Below are 17,674 nucleotides of genomic sequence, written 5' to 3'. Positions count from 1 at the left end.
GCTGACCTCTGCCACCCACACTGAGCGATCAGTTGCCTCTGGCTAGGCTAGCGCCCTCGGTGGGACTGTGTCTACTGGCCTGCTTGTGCCTGGCATCTGAGCTGTCTCCTACACACCTGGAGAGGACAGTATGTGGGCCATGGGGACAGCAGAATCCTGAGCAGAATCCACCTGAATCCACCTGTTGACTGATGAGGAAGTGCCCAGGGAGGGGTGAGGGGGTTGCCCAAGGGCACAGAGCAACACTGGACATCTCCTACTTGATTTAATAGCTCAAGAGACATGCCTAAAAACAGGCTAGGAGGCCCAGCTGGTGAGGAGATCAGATTTGAGTGCTACCTCTGCCCCTTTCAGGGTGGGGAGTTCCAGAATGCCAACTAATACATGCAGAAGGAACGGATGAGTTAGAAAATCATCATTTTGCAGCCGCCAGAGGAATGATTGATTGAGGCACTGCCTGTCAATGGGGAAGTGGATATTCAGTCTCAAAGGACCAGATCACAGATAATTTGTACATTTCAGTGGAGGAAAGATCCCTTGGAAAAGGCACAGTGGAGAACCTGGCAGTCACCACCTTAACCAAGTGATCAAAGTTAACATCACCACTGATGGAACAGGCAGTCCTCAGTATGCCCCCTGCTATGCTGTATTACCAAGAAGGACACAAAATCACCTTCGAGGAACTTGGTCCTGCCAAAAGTAACTTGAATCTAATCACAAGGGAAAAACCAGACACATCCTGATGGAGAGATATTCTTTAAAGAAACAAAAACAAGCTGAAGAATTTCTGCCTTTGTCAATAAACCCTATACAGCAAAACAAAACAAAAACAAAAACAAAAAAATGATCTGGACTCTTCAAACAGATCTATGTCATGAAAGGCAAAATCAGTTCTTTACGTAAATGAATGAATGTTCCAAAACACCTATAGCTAACATCATACTTAATTATGCAAATTGAATGACTTCTTCCTTTTATTAAAATTAATTTTACCCATTTCTTTTTGCTATCTTAATGTGGTGGCTAGAAAATTTAAAATCACATATGCATGGTTCTATTGGATAGTGCTGGGTTGTCAAGCCCTTTTCAGTTTCAATAACGATAATGTGTAGACAGAGCTCCCTATGCGCCAGGCACTGTTCTAAGAACTTTAGTAAACCATTCAACTCTCCTAACAACTGTGTGAGGTGGATACAGTGTCAGACATTGCAAACATAGTCTACCACCACTGTGTCAGGTGATGATTCGCTTTGTCCATGTTATTCTTTGTTGGAAGGAAATTTTAAATTTCAGAGTAACAGAACATATACATTTTGTGTTTTGTGCCTGTGAAATTTCATTAAGGAGGCCCTTTCCACGCTTAGATCCCAGAGGTTTTGTTTTTTTTAAAAACCCATTCTGTGTTTTTTCTTTTCCTGTGTCTTTATTCCATCTCTATTCTACCTCATGTTGTGGGGGAGGATACACTCATATTTCTCCATAATCTGCTCTGCTCACCAGCTCTGTGACCCTGGGTGAGCCCCTTCCCCTATATACCTGCCCAGTTTCCTCTTATGTAAAATGGTGATCATAATAGGACCCACTTCTTAAAGTTCTTATGATTATATTAAGATGAAATGAGCTATTCTGTGTCAAGTGAGCGCTCAGTGAACACCAGTTACCATTATTAAACTGTTGAGGGCATAAAGATGAATAAATAGTATTCATAATAGAAACGCGATAGAAATAGATACATATATTAAGCTCTTACTGTGTGCCAGGCCCTGTGCTAGCTGCTTGTCAGGAGTAATTCCACTGGATATTGCCTGTATTCTATAGAGGAGGTGACTGAGGCTCAGAGAGGGGCAGCCACTGGCTCAGAGTTGTACAGCAACTAGTAGGTGTGACGCTTTAGCTCCATCCCAGCACAGGTGATATCTCTCTGCACTTTCCTCAGAGCAGAGCTTGTTCCTGAGATGTGGGGGACAGGTTGGACCCAGGACTAACAGCACTGATGGACACTGTTTTGGCCAGTGATCTTGGAGTTTGATGGCTTGGCTCTTTGTGGCCTGGGGTTGGGCTCCCCCTGTTAGCTTGGCAAGACTAGACTCAGCAGGATGGGCCTGGAGGGAAGGCAGAGGAGATGTCCCTAACTAGGCTGGGTCCTGTGGCCCCAGGTCTCAGCCCCAGTGCCAGCACCTGCCTTTGGCTGCTGGATTTCAGGAGGTCATGAGAGAACCGACTAGTAGTGCTGCTTTCTGGAGGGCCAATGGGCAGTTCTCCTTTCAAAAATACATCTCCAGCCCTTGCCCACCACCTCCTCTGCCCCCACCTGATCCAGCCTCATCACCTTCTGGGCTTGATTTCTCCTGATCTCCCAGCCCCGCCCTGGACCCATCCCTGTCTATTCCCTCCACAGTGGCCAGAGGGCACCTGTGAGCACCCAAGTCAGGTCCCATCCTTTCCCTGCTAAAGACCCCCACCAAGAAGCCATGTGCCCTTCAAATCCTTCCATGAAATATTTCATCTGGAGTCAGGCCTGGCCACATTGCTGTCCAGAATAATCTTTTCCCAAAAAGTTGGACCCCCGGTGAGACAAACTACCTAGATCTTAACTCCAACTTCCAGGCGAAAGCAAATCACCCATGTCCCTCCTGACCCAAACTTTTTCAGCTGGCTTCTCCTCTGCCTCAGGCATGCAGGCCTGCCTCAGCAGGGCCCCAACTCCGGCACTGTCTCATACTGGGCACACCCCACTCTACTCTCTCCTGCTCTCTCTGTTCCAGGCCTCAGGGCCTCATGCTCCTGGCTGGGCTCAGCCTCGCCCCTGGCCTGCCTAGGAGCCTCATCCACGGGGCTGCAGCTCCAATGGCCCATCTGAGCCCTGACAAGCTCCTGTCCCTAGGCCCGCATGCCCAGGGCCTGCCAGACTTCCTCTCTCCAAGTTCTTTGGTCATGGGAAGTACTTTGCCCATTGTAGGTTGAATGGTGGCCCCCCCCCCAGAAGATATGCCCATGTCCCTGAACCTATGAGTGTGACCTTATTTGGGGTAAAGGTCTTGCAGAAGTAATTAAATGAAGGATCTCAAGATGAGATCATCCTGGACTAGGGTGGGCCCTCAATCTAACCAGTCTCCTTGTAAGAAACAGAAAAGAAGACACCGTGACATAAAGAAGGAAGAGATTGGAGTGATACAGCCACGAGCCAAGGGACTGCCAAGGACTGTTGGCAGCCGCCAGAAGCCAGGAGAGGCGTCTGGAACAGATCCTCCCTCATGGCCTAGAGAAGGAACCAACCCTGCCCACACCTTGGATTCGGACTCTGGCCTCCTGAACTGTGAGAATAAATTCCTGTTGTTTTAAGACACCCAGTTTGTCTTACCTTCTTGCGGAAGCCACAGGAAACTGAAACAGAGGTCTGTGTTTTCCGGAAGACTGTGAGCCCCACCCCCACCTCCACCCCCGCCACCACTGCTTTGTCTGCCTCTCGCTGGTCTCCTGGGGCCCAGTGTTGAGCTGGCCCTCAGGAATTGTGCCCAGTGACTAACATGTGAATCGTGAAGTAGGAACAGGACCCTAGGGAAGAGGGGCTCCCCTGGGGCTAGAGAGAATATTCACTTCTTCCAGGTAGGAACTGGAGGAAGTGGGGTGTGGAGAACCCCTTGCCAGGAGGAACCACCAGCAGACCTCAGGGCTGGGTGGTTCTTCCTCTGCACACTCCCTGACATGAGAAGTGACAAGGTAAATACTGCAGGTCTGAATCACTTTGTCAGTCAATTACTCATTCAACAAACACTCACAAGGTCAGTTCTGGGATAAGTGCTGTACTGGGTACTGGTGATGCAGATATTACTAGGACACGGTTGGAGACCTCAAGGAAACTTGAGTTGCTCTGGAGGGGATCCTTCTGGAGTGTTCCCAAGGCTGTCTCTCCTCCCCTCATGACAAAGAGGGAAGTTGTCTGACTGAATAATCCGAGTTTGAGAACTCAGAAGAAATCAGACACACTGTCTCCCCCTCTGCCCACCCCCTCCCAGCACCCAAGTGTGGAATCAGCAGACCATGAAAGCATTCTGGTTTGTGGGAGGGAACGCCGCTTTCTGTACTTTAAGGACTAGATTTTAATAGAAAATGTAGATGTCTATGATGTCTGTTGTTTGTTTGGGGCTAATTTGAAATGGAAGGTTGGTGTGTTGAAATTTCAAGAGACAGATGATATAGTTCAGGTACTTGAAGTTATACAATAAAATGACGTTCTCCCTCACTTCTCCCCGACAAAGGAAAATTAATACACAGTAAAACTCGCAACGTTTTCAAGCTCCTGCCTCACTCAGGAAGAGCCAAAGTTCTCCAGTGGCCTCCCCACTCCTGCACCACCTGCCTCAACACACCCTGCCTGCGCCTCCCACCCACCTCCTCCTTACTCCGGTCCAGACTCACTGGACTCCTCTGTGTTCCTTAAACTCAGGCACACTCCTGCTTCAGGGCCTTTGCACATGCTGTTCCCGTTGCCTGGAAGACCCTTTCCTCAGTATTCACAAGACTGTACCCTTACCTCCTTCAAATTCTTGTTCAAATGTCACCTTCTTAGTGAAGCATTCTCCAACCACATTACTTAAAACTGGACCCAACACTCCCTGCCCACTTGTTTTATTATGTTTCCATCACTCTTGTCACTATCTACCATATTTGATGATTTACTTATTTATTCTTATTTCTTTCTCCCCCCACTCAACTGTCAGCTCTGCTAAGGCAGGAATTTTTGTCAGTTCTGTTCACTGCTGTGTCCCCAGCATCAAGAACAGGACTGGGCACACCATAGGTATTCAATACATGTTTATTGAATGGACGGTACTTATTATGTCTTGGGCACTATGCTGTGTGCTTCAATAATTAACAACTAATGAGAATAACTAATATTTAAGGAGACTTGGGGCAGGTTTTCTCCAAAGTGCATTAGAAATATTTGCTTATGTTAAATGCACACTTGCTAGAAGCCGGGCCTGTGGGAAGTTCTTCTCAGGGGTTAGCTATCTGAGTTCTGGCTCTGGGGGAGTGAGAAGGTGGAAGCGGCTATGATTACCTGTTTCATATGGGGAGAAACTGAGGCTCTGAGAGGAATGCAGTGAGCAGGAATGCAGTGAGCAGACCTTGAACTCCGCACAGCCACCCTCCAGAAGTCAAGTTCTTAAGGCCCTGTTTTTTGGCTTCTCCAATGCCCTTCCTTGCCCGGTTTTCACAACACTTCTATAAAGTCTGTATATTCATTAATCCCATTTTTGAAGGAGGCCAATGGGACTCAGAGAAGTGAAGTCACTTGCTCAAGAACACACAGCAGGAGTGGCAGAGCCAGGAATCAAACCCAGGGTTGCTCAGACCCGGATCCTGATGTTCCACTGCTGCAGCTGAGTGAACAAGTTGTCACAGGACAGTGTGGGAGTGAGCCTGCTTTAGGTACGGCTTCCTCAAGCTGGGTGAGGGCCAGGGCTGGAGCTGAGGGTCTCAGGGGCTTGCCTGGGGATTTGGTTCCTGGAGCTTAGCCGAGAGCACTGACCTGAACTCATCTCAGCCTTTGGGGTTATGAGCTGTGCGCTGAGAAACTTTCACATTAGGATGTAGTGATGATCGCTGATGCAGAGCGTTTGTTCCATGCCAGGCCCTGTTGTGTGTTTATATCTCTGTATCTGTTAGCAAAAATTGCACCTCGGATAAACCTCATTGGCTATGATGCTGCCACTGTGCAAAGCTTTTATCTCTGTATTTGGAAATCCTTACAACCCTAAAAGGACTACTATTATGACTATTTTACAGTTGAAGAAACTGAGGCACAGAGAGGTTAAGTTGCTTGCTCAAGGCCACACAGCTAGAAAGTGGTCAAGTTGAGGTTCAAACCTGGAGGTAGGAGCAACAATAGAGGAGGAGGGGCCACCAAACACTGAACTAGATCTTCACACCCAGCTGGGCAGGCTTGGCAGAATGACTGTGTAAAAAAACAGAAATGAGGAAGCTATTTCCATGACATGTGAGAAAAAAAGCAGAGTGTACAGTATGTACCACTGTGTAAAAAAAGAAAAATGTATTCATGCAGCATCTCAGGAAAGGCACAGGAGAAACTGGGAACATTCACTGGGGGTGGACTGGAAAGCAGGGTGGGAGGGAGGATTTTTACTCTGTGCCCTTGAGAATTTGGTTTTGCGATTACACAGCCAAAAATTGAAACTGAAAATTTAGAAATTATGCTATGCTTATATAAGCAGACTTTCTCTGAGGATGCACACACACACACGTTTAATAAAAGGGAAAAATCTCTAACGCCATGGGGTGTGTGCAGCGGTACAGAAGGAAAGGGAGCTGCTGGCCTTGGGGAGGGAGGGGACTGGACTTTCCACCACAGGCAGAATGTAAATTTTGAATTTTATACCGTGTGAATCATGTAAAAATGTGATGCTGCTGGTGCTACCGGCAAAGATGAGGTAGGTCCAAGAGAGGCAGCTCCGCATGCACCGTCGTGGAGGGAACTCTGAAACGGGCTCACACAGGCTGTGCGGGAAAATAAAATAACTGTTAGGGGGAAGGTAAAGAAGTGAGGAGGGAGAGGTCTGCCTGCTGACGCACCAAATGCCTGACACAACCTGGTCCAGTGTGGGCAAAAACCCGCACCTGAGGGGCAGGCTTTCTGCCCACTAGGGTCCTTTTTGTCTTTTTCACTGTTAACATTCTCCTCCAGAGTCACACTGCCCCGCCCACCACCCTGGGCAGGTTATTTCTGGAAGTTCCCAGAACTGTTAGGCTTTGCACACATTTGTGCTGGTGGCCCTTGGGTATGAAGTTCACAGGGACCTGCTACATAATAAAGGAGACTGCGGTGGGGTGGGTAGCAGCCCTGGGTGTCTCTGACCCCAGCTGAACCCAGGGCCATTTCTGCAGTAAATGTTATCTTGGAACCTGAGGCAGCTAACAGATCTTGTGATAAGGTCCCTTTTGGCTGATACTCCAGGGGTCACCTCCCAACTAGGATGGCCCCTCTGGGCTCAGTGTGGCTGCTCTTCTAAGAAGAGACCCAAATACTAGATTTGGGTGAAAAGCCCTGTTAAATCTGTGCTAGCCAAGAGTCACCACTAGCCAGGTGTGGTTGTTGAAATGTGGCTGGAGAGACCAAGCAACTTAATTTTTTGTATTGAATCTAAAAGAATTTCCATTTTAAAAAGACATACGACGTTTCCATCACTGCGGGAAGTGCTCTTGGACAGCACTACCCTTAGACTGTTTTCAGTGGTTAAACTGTTCAGTGGGAAAGGAAAGCCACTCCTACGTTGACTTTAAATGTGTGCTACATTTTCACTTCCAGACGTTTTGTAGCAAAACAGTGATTAACACTGTTTTGGGGCTGTGTAACTACTTACCTTATAATAAAACCAGTTCCTTAAAGCAAGTTACAAAGTAAAAGCAGTTTCCCTGGCCTGCAAATAAAGGGAGGGCAGGAACTAGGTCTTCTCCAGGGCAGGGCTAGTTCTGAGCTGGAATCCTGCTCTGGTTTGGAAAGGGCCGGTCTGACACAGCCTGTACTAGTAGAAAGAAAGAGGTAGGGGGATTATGAGGGCAGAGTATACACCTCTTGGCCCCAGCAACCAGACCTTGGAAGACCAGGAGGGATCTGCTTAACTTTGGCCACAACTTTCACAAAGAAACAAGCTCTGAGTCCACTGGGCTCTTTGGGTGCCTGGATCCAGAGTCCAGTGAGTTGATGTTCTCCACCCCACATCCAGCTCAGGGAGACTTCCCTCTCCCTTACAGAGGACTCCTGCCTCCTTACCACCCCTCCCTTCCACCCCACCCCTACTGCCTCTGGAAGGATGCCTAGACCCCACCCCAGCCCATCAGTAGAGCCCTCAAACAGAGTCGCAGGACTCCCCTGAGGTTTATCATCAGTCTTTAATGCTGTCACGCTGCACATTGACAAGTCACACGCTTTGGTCTTGTGTTGGCAGTGGCAACTTACAATGAGTCTAAAGGTCTGAGCACCAGACTGGCCTGCAGGAAACAGACGTTTGTTCCAGCACCCCCTACCCCCCACCGGGTTCCTTCTGAATTCCACCATGGCCCTATACAGAGAGCAGCAGCTGCCGTGGACTGGTTTCATTTGAGTGCACACCAACTTTACACGGAATTATAAAAACATATTTACAGACGTTCCACAGTGCTCCTGTAATCAGAAGCAAAGACCCTTTTATCAAAAGGGATTATATCTGGGGCTGTGCAAAATTCAAAAGGATCAAATCCCTTTGAAAGAGTCCAGAGTCCGTTAAACAAAAAATTACCTGGGCCACTGGTAAATCCCAGGTATGCCAAAAGGTTGCCTCACTGAAAAGGATGGTGAGTGTGCTCAGCCTCAGAGACAGAGATTGAGAGGGCCCTATGCTCCAGCCAGGGCCCCTGACCCCTGAGGGAGAGGCAGCTGCACAAGTTACTCACTCACTGGAGGCCGGCTCCCTTGGTCCTGCTGGAACATGAGAGGTATTGCTTGTGGGAGCCAGCCAGACAGTTCTGCAAAATACCCTAGGTTCTCAATTTGAGATGGCAAAAGAGAAAACAGGATTCTTCAGGGGAAGAGCAAGATGTGGGAGACAAATACAGAATACAACATGAACTGATCACACAACAGAAACTGTGTGTACAAGGTCTGGTAATCAAGAAGGCAGATCGACACAACCTAACATCCGCAAGCAAAGGGGCTACAGAGAGATCGAGTCCAGCCGCAGGCCTACCTCTCCCACTGGGCATGGCCTGGAGGTGGAGGACTTGGCCCATCCTGGAGGGCTGCAGGACCCAGCGGGCCAGACTGGACTGCCTTTACCTGCTGTCCCCACCACCTGCCACCCTATCGCTCGAAAAACCACTTAAGTCTAGTGCACGACTTTGAAAGATTGTAATATATTCTCTGGAAAACGTTCAGCAGTATGAAAGCCCTCCCTGGGCCCTCCCGCGCTCTCGCGGGTCCACAACTGGTGGAACAGTCCGGAAATCCTTGAGCTCTGGAAAGGTCCCTGGTCAGTCCTTGGGGAACACAGGTGTCTATATCGGAAGAACCTGCTCAAGAACGGTTCTTGACGTCTGGGGAATCCTGTCAGGGAAGATCACTTCAAACTCAATAATGAGGTCCCCCCGTTTCTCGGGCGTTTTGGGGAGAGGGAGGCCTTCTCCAGGAACTTTTCGCCGCATGCCAGGCCTGATGACATCTTTGAACACAACGGGTATGGTCCTGCCGTCCAGAGTGGGGACATTCACTGTACAGCCACACAGAGCCTTGGAAAGCAAAGGGACAACATTAGAGACAGAGTTGCTTAGGAAGCTCAAATCCTGCCCACAGGCTGCTTAGTGTAGGGTAAATGCCATCAGGTCTTTATAGCTCACACCCTGCCCCCAAGGTCTACCCAGGTCACCTGCACAGAAACTCAGAAAGAACGGACCCCTGGACAGTCTTATTGCTACTGCTTGGCACACACAAAGTGCTCAGAAACATCTGTCAAATATTGAACTGCTTCAAAAACCAGCCTCGCCTTCCACAGATGCTACACTACCTTGCCTGGTGCCTTACCTCCCGAAGAGTGATCCTGGCTGGGTAAATGACATCAGAGCCATCTCTCTTAAAGATATTGTGTGGCTTGTCCTTTAAAACAAAGACAATGTCGGCCGGAATGTTGTTGGAGGTCTGGTCTCCTTCCTTGGGGAAGGTGATTTTGGTCCCTTCTTTCCACCCCCGCTTCACTTCGATGGTCAAGATTTTGTCTTCGTTGCGAATGCTCTTTCCATCGGGGTTCAGCCGCTTATGAGAGATTTTCATCTTCTTGGTACAGCCGCTATAGATCTCCTCAAGTGAGACCCTAAGGTCGTGGGTGACGGGGGGATCTTGCTTCTTTCGGGTGGGCTCTTGGGCAGGGCGGGAGCGGCCAAAGTTCACATTGGTGAAGCCACCCATGCCCATGGGGAAGCCAGAGAACGGGTCATCAATGTCCATGCCTTCCTCCCCGTTGCGCTGCCCAAAAAAGGTGTCAAAGGGATTTCGGCCACCGAAGAACTCAGCAAACATGGCATGAGGGTCTCCATGGAATGTGTAGCTGAAAGAAGTACCGTTAGCACCACCGCTGCTCCCACCACTGGGGCCACCACCTTTCAGGCCTGAAAAGCAAAAGTAGAGAAATCATATGGCTGGCCAGGAGCTTCTCTCTAGTTTTCCTTAAGGGAGAAACAAAACAAAACCCTTGGGAGCCACTGAGGAGTAATTTTTTTTAGCCTGTTAGAGGGGAGCAAAAACGACCCTCAAGGTTTTACCTCCCAGGTGGAGCAGCAGAAACAAAACCCCCACCCCCCTAGCCAGTTCACTGTGGCATGACCGTGGTGAAGGGCTCAAGCTCTGAGATGGCTATCTGCTGGCACCACCCAGGTCCTCACATTTGAGTGACCCATCCTTCCTGCAATGTGATGAGAAGTACAAAGAAATCACTAAGATAACCTATGAAAAAAGCATGACCCAGGGTCAGTTTTCACTAAGTGTTTACTCTTAAATACTTCAGAGCTAGAGGTGTGTCGGGAGACTACACATGAAGGCGAAAGAGTAAATGGAGATTTTCAAATTCTCACACGCTGACACTAATTGCCACCATTCTTATATAATAAGTCACTTCTTTCTTCGGACCAAGCCCAGAAGCCAGCCTGAGTCATCAACGGGCAACTGGACAACAAGAAAGCTTCTTTTTTTTCCCCTGAAGCGGGCTACCCGGGGGAGGCTGGGCAGAGGCGGGCCCCACTGCTCCCTGCACCTTGACGGCCGACTACGTGCCTGGCACGGGGCTAGGTAAGCACTTTACAGGATTACCTCACTCCACCCTCAGGGAGGCCCGGGAGACCGCCCGGCGATAATTGGCACTCTCATTTGCAGGCTCACCACACGCAGCTTGTGCCCCGCGCTCTGCCAGAGTCCCCGCCCTGAGCCCCGGGGAGGCAGAGCCTCCCACCTCGCCCAGGTGAGCCCAGGGCCCGCAGGGCCGCAGCGCCATCAGCCAAGCTAGACCTCCGAACCCCTCTCCTTTCGCACCCGCACCCCTCGACCGATCGGGGACGTGGGTGGAGGCGCCGCCCCAGACATACTAGAAGCTTCTGGGCGAGCTGCGCGGCCAGGGCTCCTCCTCCCATCGGGAGGCCGCCAATCCGAGGGCGGAGGCGCGTGTGGCCAGTACGCGGCGGCTACTCGCCCCCCAGTGCTGGGTCGCCCCCACCTGGGATGCCGCAGCTGGGCCGCCGTGCCTCGGTTTCTCCGCCTGTCAAACGGCGGGGGCGCGCCCCCGGCCGCGCGCGCGCACTCACCTTCCTCCCCGTAGCGGTCGAAGATCTCGCGCTTGCGCGGGTCGCTGAGCACGTCGTAGGCCTCGGCGATCTCCTTGAACTTCTCCTCGGCGCCGGGCTCCTTGTTCTTGTCCGGGTGGTAACGCAGCGCCTGGCGGCGGTAAGCCCTCTTGATCTCCTCGTCCGACGCACCGCGGGCCAGGCCCAACGTCTGGTAATAGTCCTTGCCCATTGCCCCCGCCTACAACCCGCAGCCCAGATGTCGCCGTACCCCGGCTCCGCCGCCGCCCCGTCCCGGACTCTATATACCCGTCCGGCGGAAGCTTCCAGAGCCCGCCAGCCCCCTCCAGAACCTTCCGCCCCGCCCCCCATGCGGTAGCGACCAATTGCCGCCGCCCAGGCTGCGACGCGCGACATCCGGGGCGGGGCCGTGTGACCAACGGCCACCCTCGAGCGGCCACGCCCCTTCCCGCTCCTACCTCGGCAACGCCTCCCCGCGGCGCGCGCTCCAGGAGACGGAGGCTCCGCCCGCCCCTCACAGAAGCCAATAGCGACCTTGTTTCACTGCTCCGGATACTCTGGCCTGTCGCGCACCCCGCCTCCTGCCTGGGTCAACAGGCTACGACGCGCTGCTTCGGGAAGGGGTGGGGCTACGGAAGGCCCCGCCCCTTCCCTAGCGGATGAAGAATGAAAACGTTCCCGCCTGCATCGCACCGGGCTCAGGAATTAGTTCCTGCCGGTTTGACTCTAGGCCAGGTGCCTAATCTCTCTCTTCCCCACATATCCCCTGCTTCTAGGAGTAAGAGTACCCACCCGCCCTCTTCTGCTAGTTGTGGGGAGAATACAGTTGGGAGCCCCAGGACTGTCCCTGTAAAGTGAGGGACCATACTGGACCCTGGAAAGAGCGGTGAGGACCCGGGACCAAAGGTCACCTCCCTGGAGAGGTATCGGTCCAGCCCCACAAGCCTTTCACTTTTCTGTTTTGTCAAGAACACCTGCCACTGAAATCTGAAATTATCTTGTTCCATGGTTTTCATGCTAAATGCCCCCTCTTTCCCAAACTGCCATCACTACGAGGGCAGGGACTGACTCCTGTCAGTGCTGGGTCTCTAGTGCCAGGAATGATGCCTGGAACCGACGCTTGGAAAATGTTCCTGTTTTTAATGCTCGTGCTTCTTTTTCTGTCCCCACTACCTTTATGATTTTGGGGAGACATGGGCGTGTCATACATCTCCCAGGGCTTCTCTTTCCTCATCTGTGGGCAACATGAATTTTTGGCTCTGAGAGTCTGGGGTGTCTGTGGTCAAGGACAGGGCTGTTAGGGAAAGGAGGCTCAGAAAGGGGTACCACTTGAGAAGGGAAGAGGGGGTAGGTGTTGGTGGCCTGCGGAGAGGAGAGGTTCCTGGAAGAACTGCTTGGGAGTTCTGGGTGGGTGGTGTGACAGGGGCTCTGGAGCCAGACGGCCAGTTTTCTTTCTTGATTCCAACACTTCCTGGCTGTGTGATCTTGGGCTGGTTATTGAGCCTTCCAGGGCCTTAGCTTCCTCATCTGTACAATGTGGGTAGTAGTTGCACCTGCCTCACAGGGCTGTGGGGTTGATGTGAGTCAACATTTGTGAAGTGCCCAGGACAGGCCTGGCCTAGAGGAAGTGCTATCAAAGGGGTGATAACCATCTGGTTGAATGGTGGGCTGTTGAACTACCCCCTTCCTGGCAGCCCTCACAGAAAAAAGCTTCCGGTAAAACCCACCCTTGCCCGAGCTGGAATTCCTAAGATGACCATGGCCTTCTGCTGCTGCCCAGCAGAGGTATTCCATCCGTCTCTCCCTGGCCACTCACGGACCCCAGGGTGACCATGTCGTAAGGACTCTAGATTAGGACACACACCAGCCCACCTGGGAGGACGAGTCTGGGCTGGGTGCCCAGGAGCACAGCACAACAGGAGTCCTAAACCAATCATGGTGGATGGGGGAAGAGTTTGATTTTTAAGTTACACAAATAGATAGCGGGAGAGTCATCATGGGGAAAACCCCAGAGCTTGTAGACTTCCTCACACTTATGAATTTAATTTAGTTACAAATGTGGCGGCCTCCAAAGGTCTTCACGTAGCTCTGGCTGGGCCAAAAACATCATGCAAGAAGTGTCCTTGTGTTTGGAGACAACTTTAGGGCTGGGGACTCTCCCTTCCTTGAGTAAGCCTGGGCCATGTTCGAGTTTTAATTGTTTAACCCCCTCGCACCCTCCCCCGCCCCAAAAAAAAGAAAAACCCTCAACATCTCTTTTTATGGCTATGATTCTTTGACCTGGACACTTACTAGGCATTTTGGAATGTTACTGGAAAAGTGGTCTCCACAGAAGCCTGAGCAGAGGTTTAGGCTCTCAACTCAGGGAAGATGTGATGGGTAGTTTTATGCATTGATTTGGCTAGGCAGTAATACCCAATTATTCAATTAAACACTTACCTAAGTGTAGCTGTGAAGGTATTTGTGGATGTGCTTAGGTTAACACCTATAATCAGTTGACTTTTAACTACAGGAGATAATCTTCAATATGGCAGGTGGGCCTCATCCAATCAGTTGAAAGACTTGAAAAGCAAACACTGAAAGGCCTTAAAAATAAATACAGAGGTTTCCCTGAGGATGAAGCAGCAGTCCCAGCCTGTTGGTCGGTCCTACAGATTTCAGACCTGCCTGGCCAGCCCCCACAATTGTGTAAGCCAATGCCTTGAAATAAGTCTCTTAATACACAGATATGCTCACAAACACATATATCCTATTGGTTCTGTTTCTTTGGTAGAACCCTGACTAATATAAGGATGGAGCAGGTAAGTCTGGAGTCAGTTGGCCTCAGTTGAAATCCTGGACCCACTATTTACTTATTTACTGCCTGCGTGGTCTTGCACAACTTGCTTTACTGCTCTAATTGCTAGGTATGTCCTCCATAAAATGAGGATAAGAGTAGATCTTATGTCCCAGGTTTGCTATGTGGATGAAACTTGAGAGGGACCAGGAAATGAACATTATAATAACAGCTAACACTGACATGGCCCTACTATGTGCCAAGCTGGTTCCAAGCACTCAATTTGTATTAACTCATTTAATCTTGACAATAATCTCTATCAGGTTGGCCTATCATTGCCTCCATTTTACAGGGAGGGAAACTGAGGCTGTGAGAGTTCATGTGACTAGCCTGAGGTCACCTAGTGAGTAAAATGCTGAGGTGTAAAGTGTTCAGCACACTGAGTATTTATGGTAAGTGCTCAGTGTGTTTAAGATGTGATTCAGATGATGATAAAGCCTTAATTAAAAGAAAAAGCATCACCACTCTTTTCAACTCTTCATCAAATAAATAAATAAATCTTCCAAAGCATTCCAGTCATTCAAACCAACAATCTTCCTCATGTGAAATAAAAACCTATGTTCACATGAAAACCCGTGAGTGAACATTTATTAAGACTTTGTCATTACTAACAACCATTAAAACCTATATGTCCTTGGGAGGAAGGTATAGCTCAAGTGGTAGAGTGTGTGCTTAGCATGCAGGAGGTCCTGGGTTCAATAAATAAATAAACCAAATACCTCCCCCACCAAATATGCCCCTTAGTGGGTGAATGGATAAACAAACTGTGATCTGGCCACACGATGGAATACTATTCAGCCATAAAAATGAATCAAGCTACTGACTCGGGAAACAATGCAGATGAACCTCAAACGCATTATGTGATGAAAGAAGCCAGACTCAAAATGCTATTATCTGTGTAATTGCATGTTAAAGGACCTTCTGGAAAAGGCAAAAGTACCGATGCAGAAAATGAATCAATGGTTACCAGGGGCTGGGGTCTGCTACAAAGGGATACTGGGGGTTTTGGGGGATGATGGAAATGTCCTATATCTTGACTGTGGCTGTGGTTACACAACTTGTTTTTATTTGGTACTGTACACTAAGAAAATTAAAACTCAATAAAAAGAAAGAAAAAAATCCCGTGAATTTAAAAATTAAAAAGTTAGCTAGGATAGGGCTCAGGAAACCTCTCTGAGGCTCCTGACACAGCGGAAAGTTGCTAACCAGCCTTGGCTTGTCTGCTGTAGGCTTTACCTTGCCTCACCCAGCTCTGAACCAGCTTGATCACACCCGAAAACAAGCCAAGCCAGGTTCCTGGAAAAATCAAGATCCTATCTTACTCGCACGTGGGAAATCCCAAAAAAGCTTGTGAAACGGACACAACTGGATCTTCCACATCCAAATGACTGTGGGTTCCCCCAAGTCTGAGACCCAAGGAGGCCCTGCTCATCCTTCAACACTGCCACAGAACAAGACCTTTCTGGAATTTTCCCTTTGGAAACTACCTTAAGGGGCTTGTTACATTTGGCGCAGCAAACACCAAATGTATTTACTTGTCACCATTATGAATCAGCCACTGTGCTGGGGACTCTAGCTGTCCCTATTGACAGGTACATTCAGAGCCATGATACAGTGTCATGAAAGGTTTGAACAAAGTGGCCAGTCTTCATTCCCAGGGTGATTCTGATTTCTGCCGACAGCCTGGTTACTGGGAGCCAGATGAGGCCAACAAGGGGTCCCCACGCCTGTAATACCCATCAAAAACAAAGAGGAATTCTCTGCAGGCTGGATCCTGCCTTTCTATGAGTTTCTTGTAAGTGAGGAGGAGGGGTGGAAATTATTTGTATGCCCTGGCTGGCACACAGCATACTAGGCTTGTAAAAGATTTGGTGCCTGTTGAGTGAGCTCAGGGCTCAGGAAAGCAGTCTCAAAAGGGGAATTCCAGAATGTTCCCAGTCTGTAGAAATGTGTGTGGAATTTCTCAAAAAAACCCAAAAAAACAAAAAAACACGGGGGGAGGAGGGTATAGCTCAGTGGTAGAATGTGTGCTTAGTATGCAAGAGATCCTGGGTTCAATCCCCAGTACCTCCGTTAAAATAATAAATAAATAAATAAATAAACCTAATTTAATAAAAACAACAACAATAATAATTTTAAAAAACACTAAAAAAAAAAAAAAAGACATCTTTTTGGACACCACACAGCTTACCTAGCTGGAACCCAGCAATAGGGAAGACATGCCTACTCAGATCACACTAGAGAAGCTGGAAGTCGGCAGAACTGGCCAAGTAGCAAAACGTGGTTAGCTTTTAGGGGTTTGACTCTGCCCCTTCAGCACCTCACAAGTAGATACCTCAAGCAACTCAACTTGGTAGGATTTAAACTTGTGGCCTCTGAGTGACTACTCCCCCATCCCTCTCCGTGAGGCCAGGGAGTGAGGCCTGTGGGTGCACAAAGATTCTCAAGGTACTGCGAGCCCTACAACTGCCAACAGGAAAAGATCTGTGCTTTGGAAAGTACAAGAATAAAACACTTTGTGTTTTCATCTATTTTGCCTAGATAAGGCCCAGTGAAAAAGGTAATGAGTTTCTGAAGACCACAACCTTGGCTTCCTTTACTCAGAGACAGGGATCCCTAAAAGCTGAAGCTTCAGAAGTTTCTAGAGCCTAACCTGGATGACTAAGTGCTGAGCACTGACTCACCTTTCCCCCCACCATGCTCTCCTGTGAATCAGCGATCCACCTTTAGGACTTCTCACCATGTCCTTGATGCCAGGCCTCTGAGTTCCAGAGAGGGCAACAGCTGATGAAGGCTCAGGGGCAGGATCTGGAACCAGGAGAAAGGAGAGAAGGTGAGGGACTGTGCCAGGTCCTGTCTTGAGGGTGTGCATGAGTCCGTGTGTGTGTGTGTGTGTGTGTGTGTGTGTGTGTGTGTGTTGGCACCCAACCCTCCCAGCCTGATCACGACAATCAAGGGAGCAAAAGCATAGCATGACCCCAAACAAGCGCTGTACAGTAGAGCTAGTATGAGAGGCACAACTGCCTGTTACAAAGGTGAGCCGTGTCTGCGATTTTAAATGTTCCAATAAATAGGCACATTAAAAAAGTAAAAAGAAACAAGGGAACTTAATTTTAACAATGTATTTTAATCCAATATATCAAAAATATTATTTAATGTGTAATCAACATAAAAGATTATTGATATATATAATTTTTACATTATCCTTTGTATGCAAAGTCTTTGAAATCGTTGTGTTTTATGTTCACAGCACGTCTCAATTTTGAGTAGCTACATTGGCCCCTGGTGATCATAGTGGATAGTGCAGGTAGAGACAAATGTGGTCTCACTGCCCATAGGGCCCGGCAAGGTGGAGCGGGGGCTTGCATTGAAAGGGCAGTGAAGACATCCCCAGAATGGGGTGAGAGCTCAGGCTGCAGGTTGGGGGGATTCCAGAGGGCTTTTGGCCAACCATTTCCCCTTTTCTTTCCTCCCGTTCACGACAGGGTTCCGGTAAAC

The 17,674-nt window shown here is 49.3% G+C and overlaps 1 protein-coding gene across 1 annotated transcript; it reads right to left on the bottom strand.

Moving 5' to 3' along the window:
* Positions 1-7,892: 7,892 nt before the first annotated feature.
* On the bottom strand, positions 7,893-13,545 carry DNAJB1 (DnaJ heat shock protein family (Hsp40) member B1). Its single transcript, XM_010954138.3, has 3 exons — positions 11,341-13,545; positions 9,575-10,155; positions 7,893-9,282 (listed from the first exon to the last, which is right to left on the bottom strand). Exons 1-3 carry the CDS (start codon positions 11,549-11,551, stop codon positions 9,052-9,054), a joined length of 1,023 nt encoding a protein of 340 aa, XP_010952440.2. The 5' UTR covers positions 11,552-13,545; the 3' UTR covers positions 7,893-9,051.
* Positions 13,546-17,674: the final 4,129 nt, after the last annotated feature.

This window comes from Camelus bactrianus, chromosome 22 (genome assembly GCF_048773025.1).
Source record: "Camelus bactrianus isolate YW-2024 breed Bactrian camel chromosome 22, ASM4877302v1, whole genome shotgun sequence".
Lineage (NCBI taxonomy): Eukaryota > Metazoa > Chordata > Mammalia > Artiodactyla > Camelidae > Camelus > Camelus bactrianus.
The sequence above is the reverse complement of the archived record's forward strand: the minus strand, read 5'-3'. Positions and strand labels throughout refer to the sequence as shown.

What these genes read in the sequence shown, in the direction of transcription:
- DNAJB1 (XM_010954138.3), bottom strand. Translation starts at nt 11,551, where the DNA reads ATGGGCAAGGACTATTACCAGACGTTGGGCCTGGCCCGCGGTGCGTCG. An exon ending in CGACCGCTACGGGGAGGAAG is followed by an intron (nt 10,156 to 11,340) that starts GTGAGTGCGCGC and finishes TTTGCTTTTCAG; the next exon opens with GCCTGAAAGGTGGTGGCCCC. An exon ending in CCAGGATCACTCTTCGGGAG is followed by an intron (nt 9,283 to 9,574) that starts GTAAGGCACCAG and finishes TTGCTTTCCAAG; the next exon opens with GCTCTGTGTGGCTGTACAGT.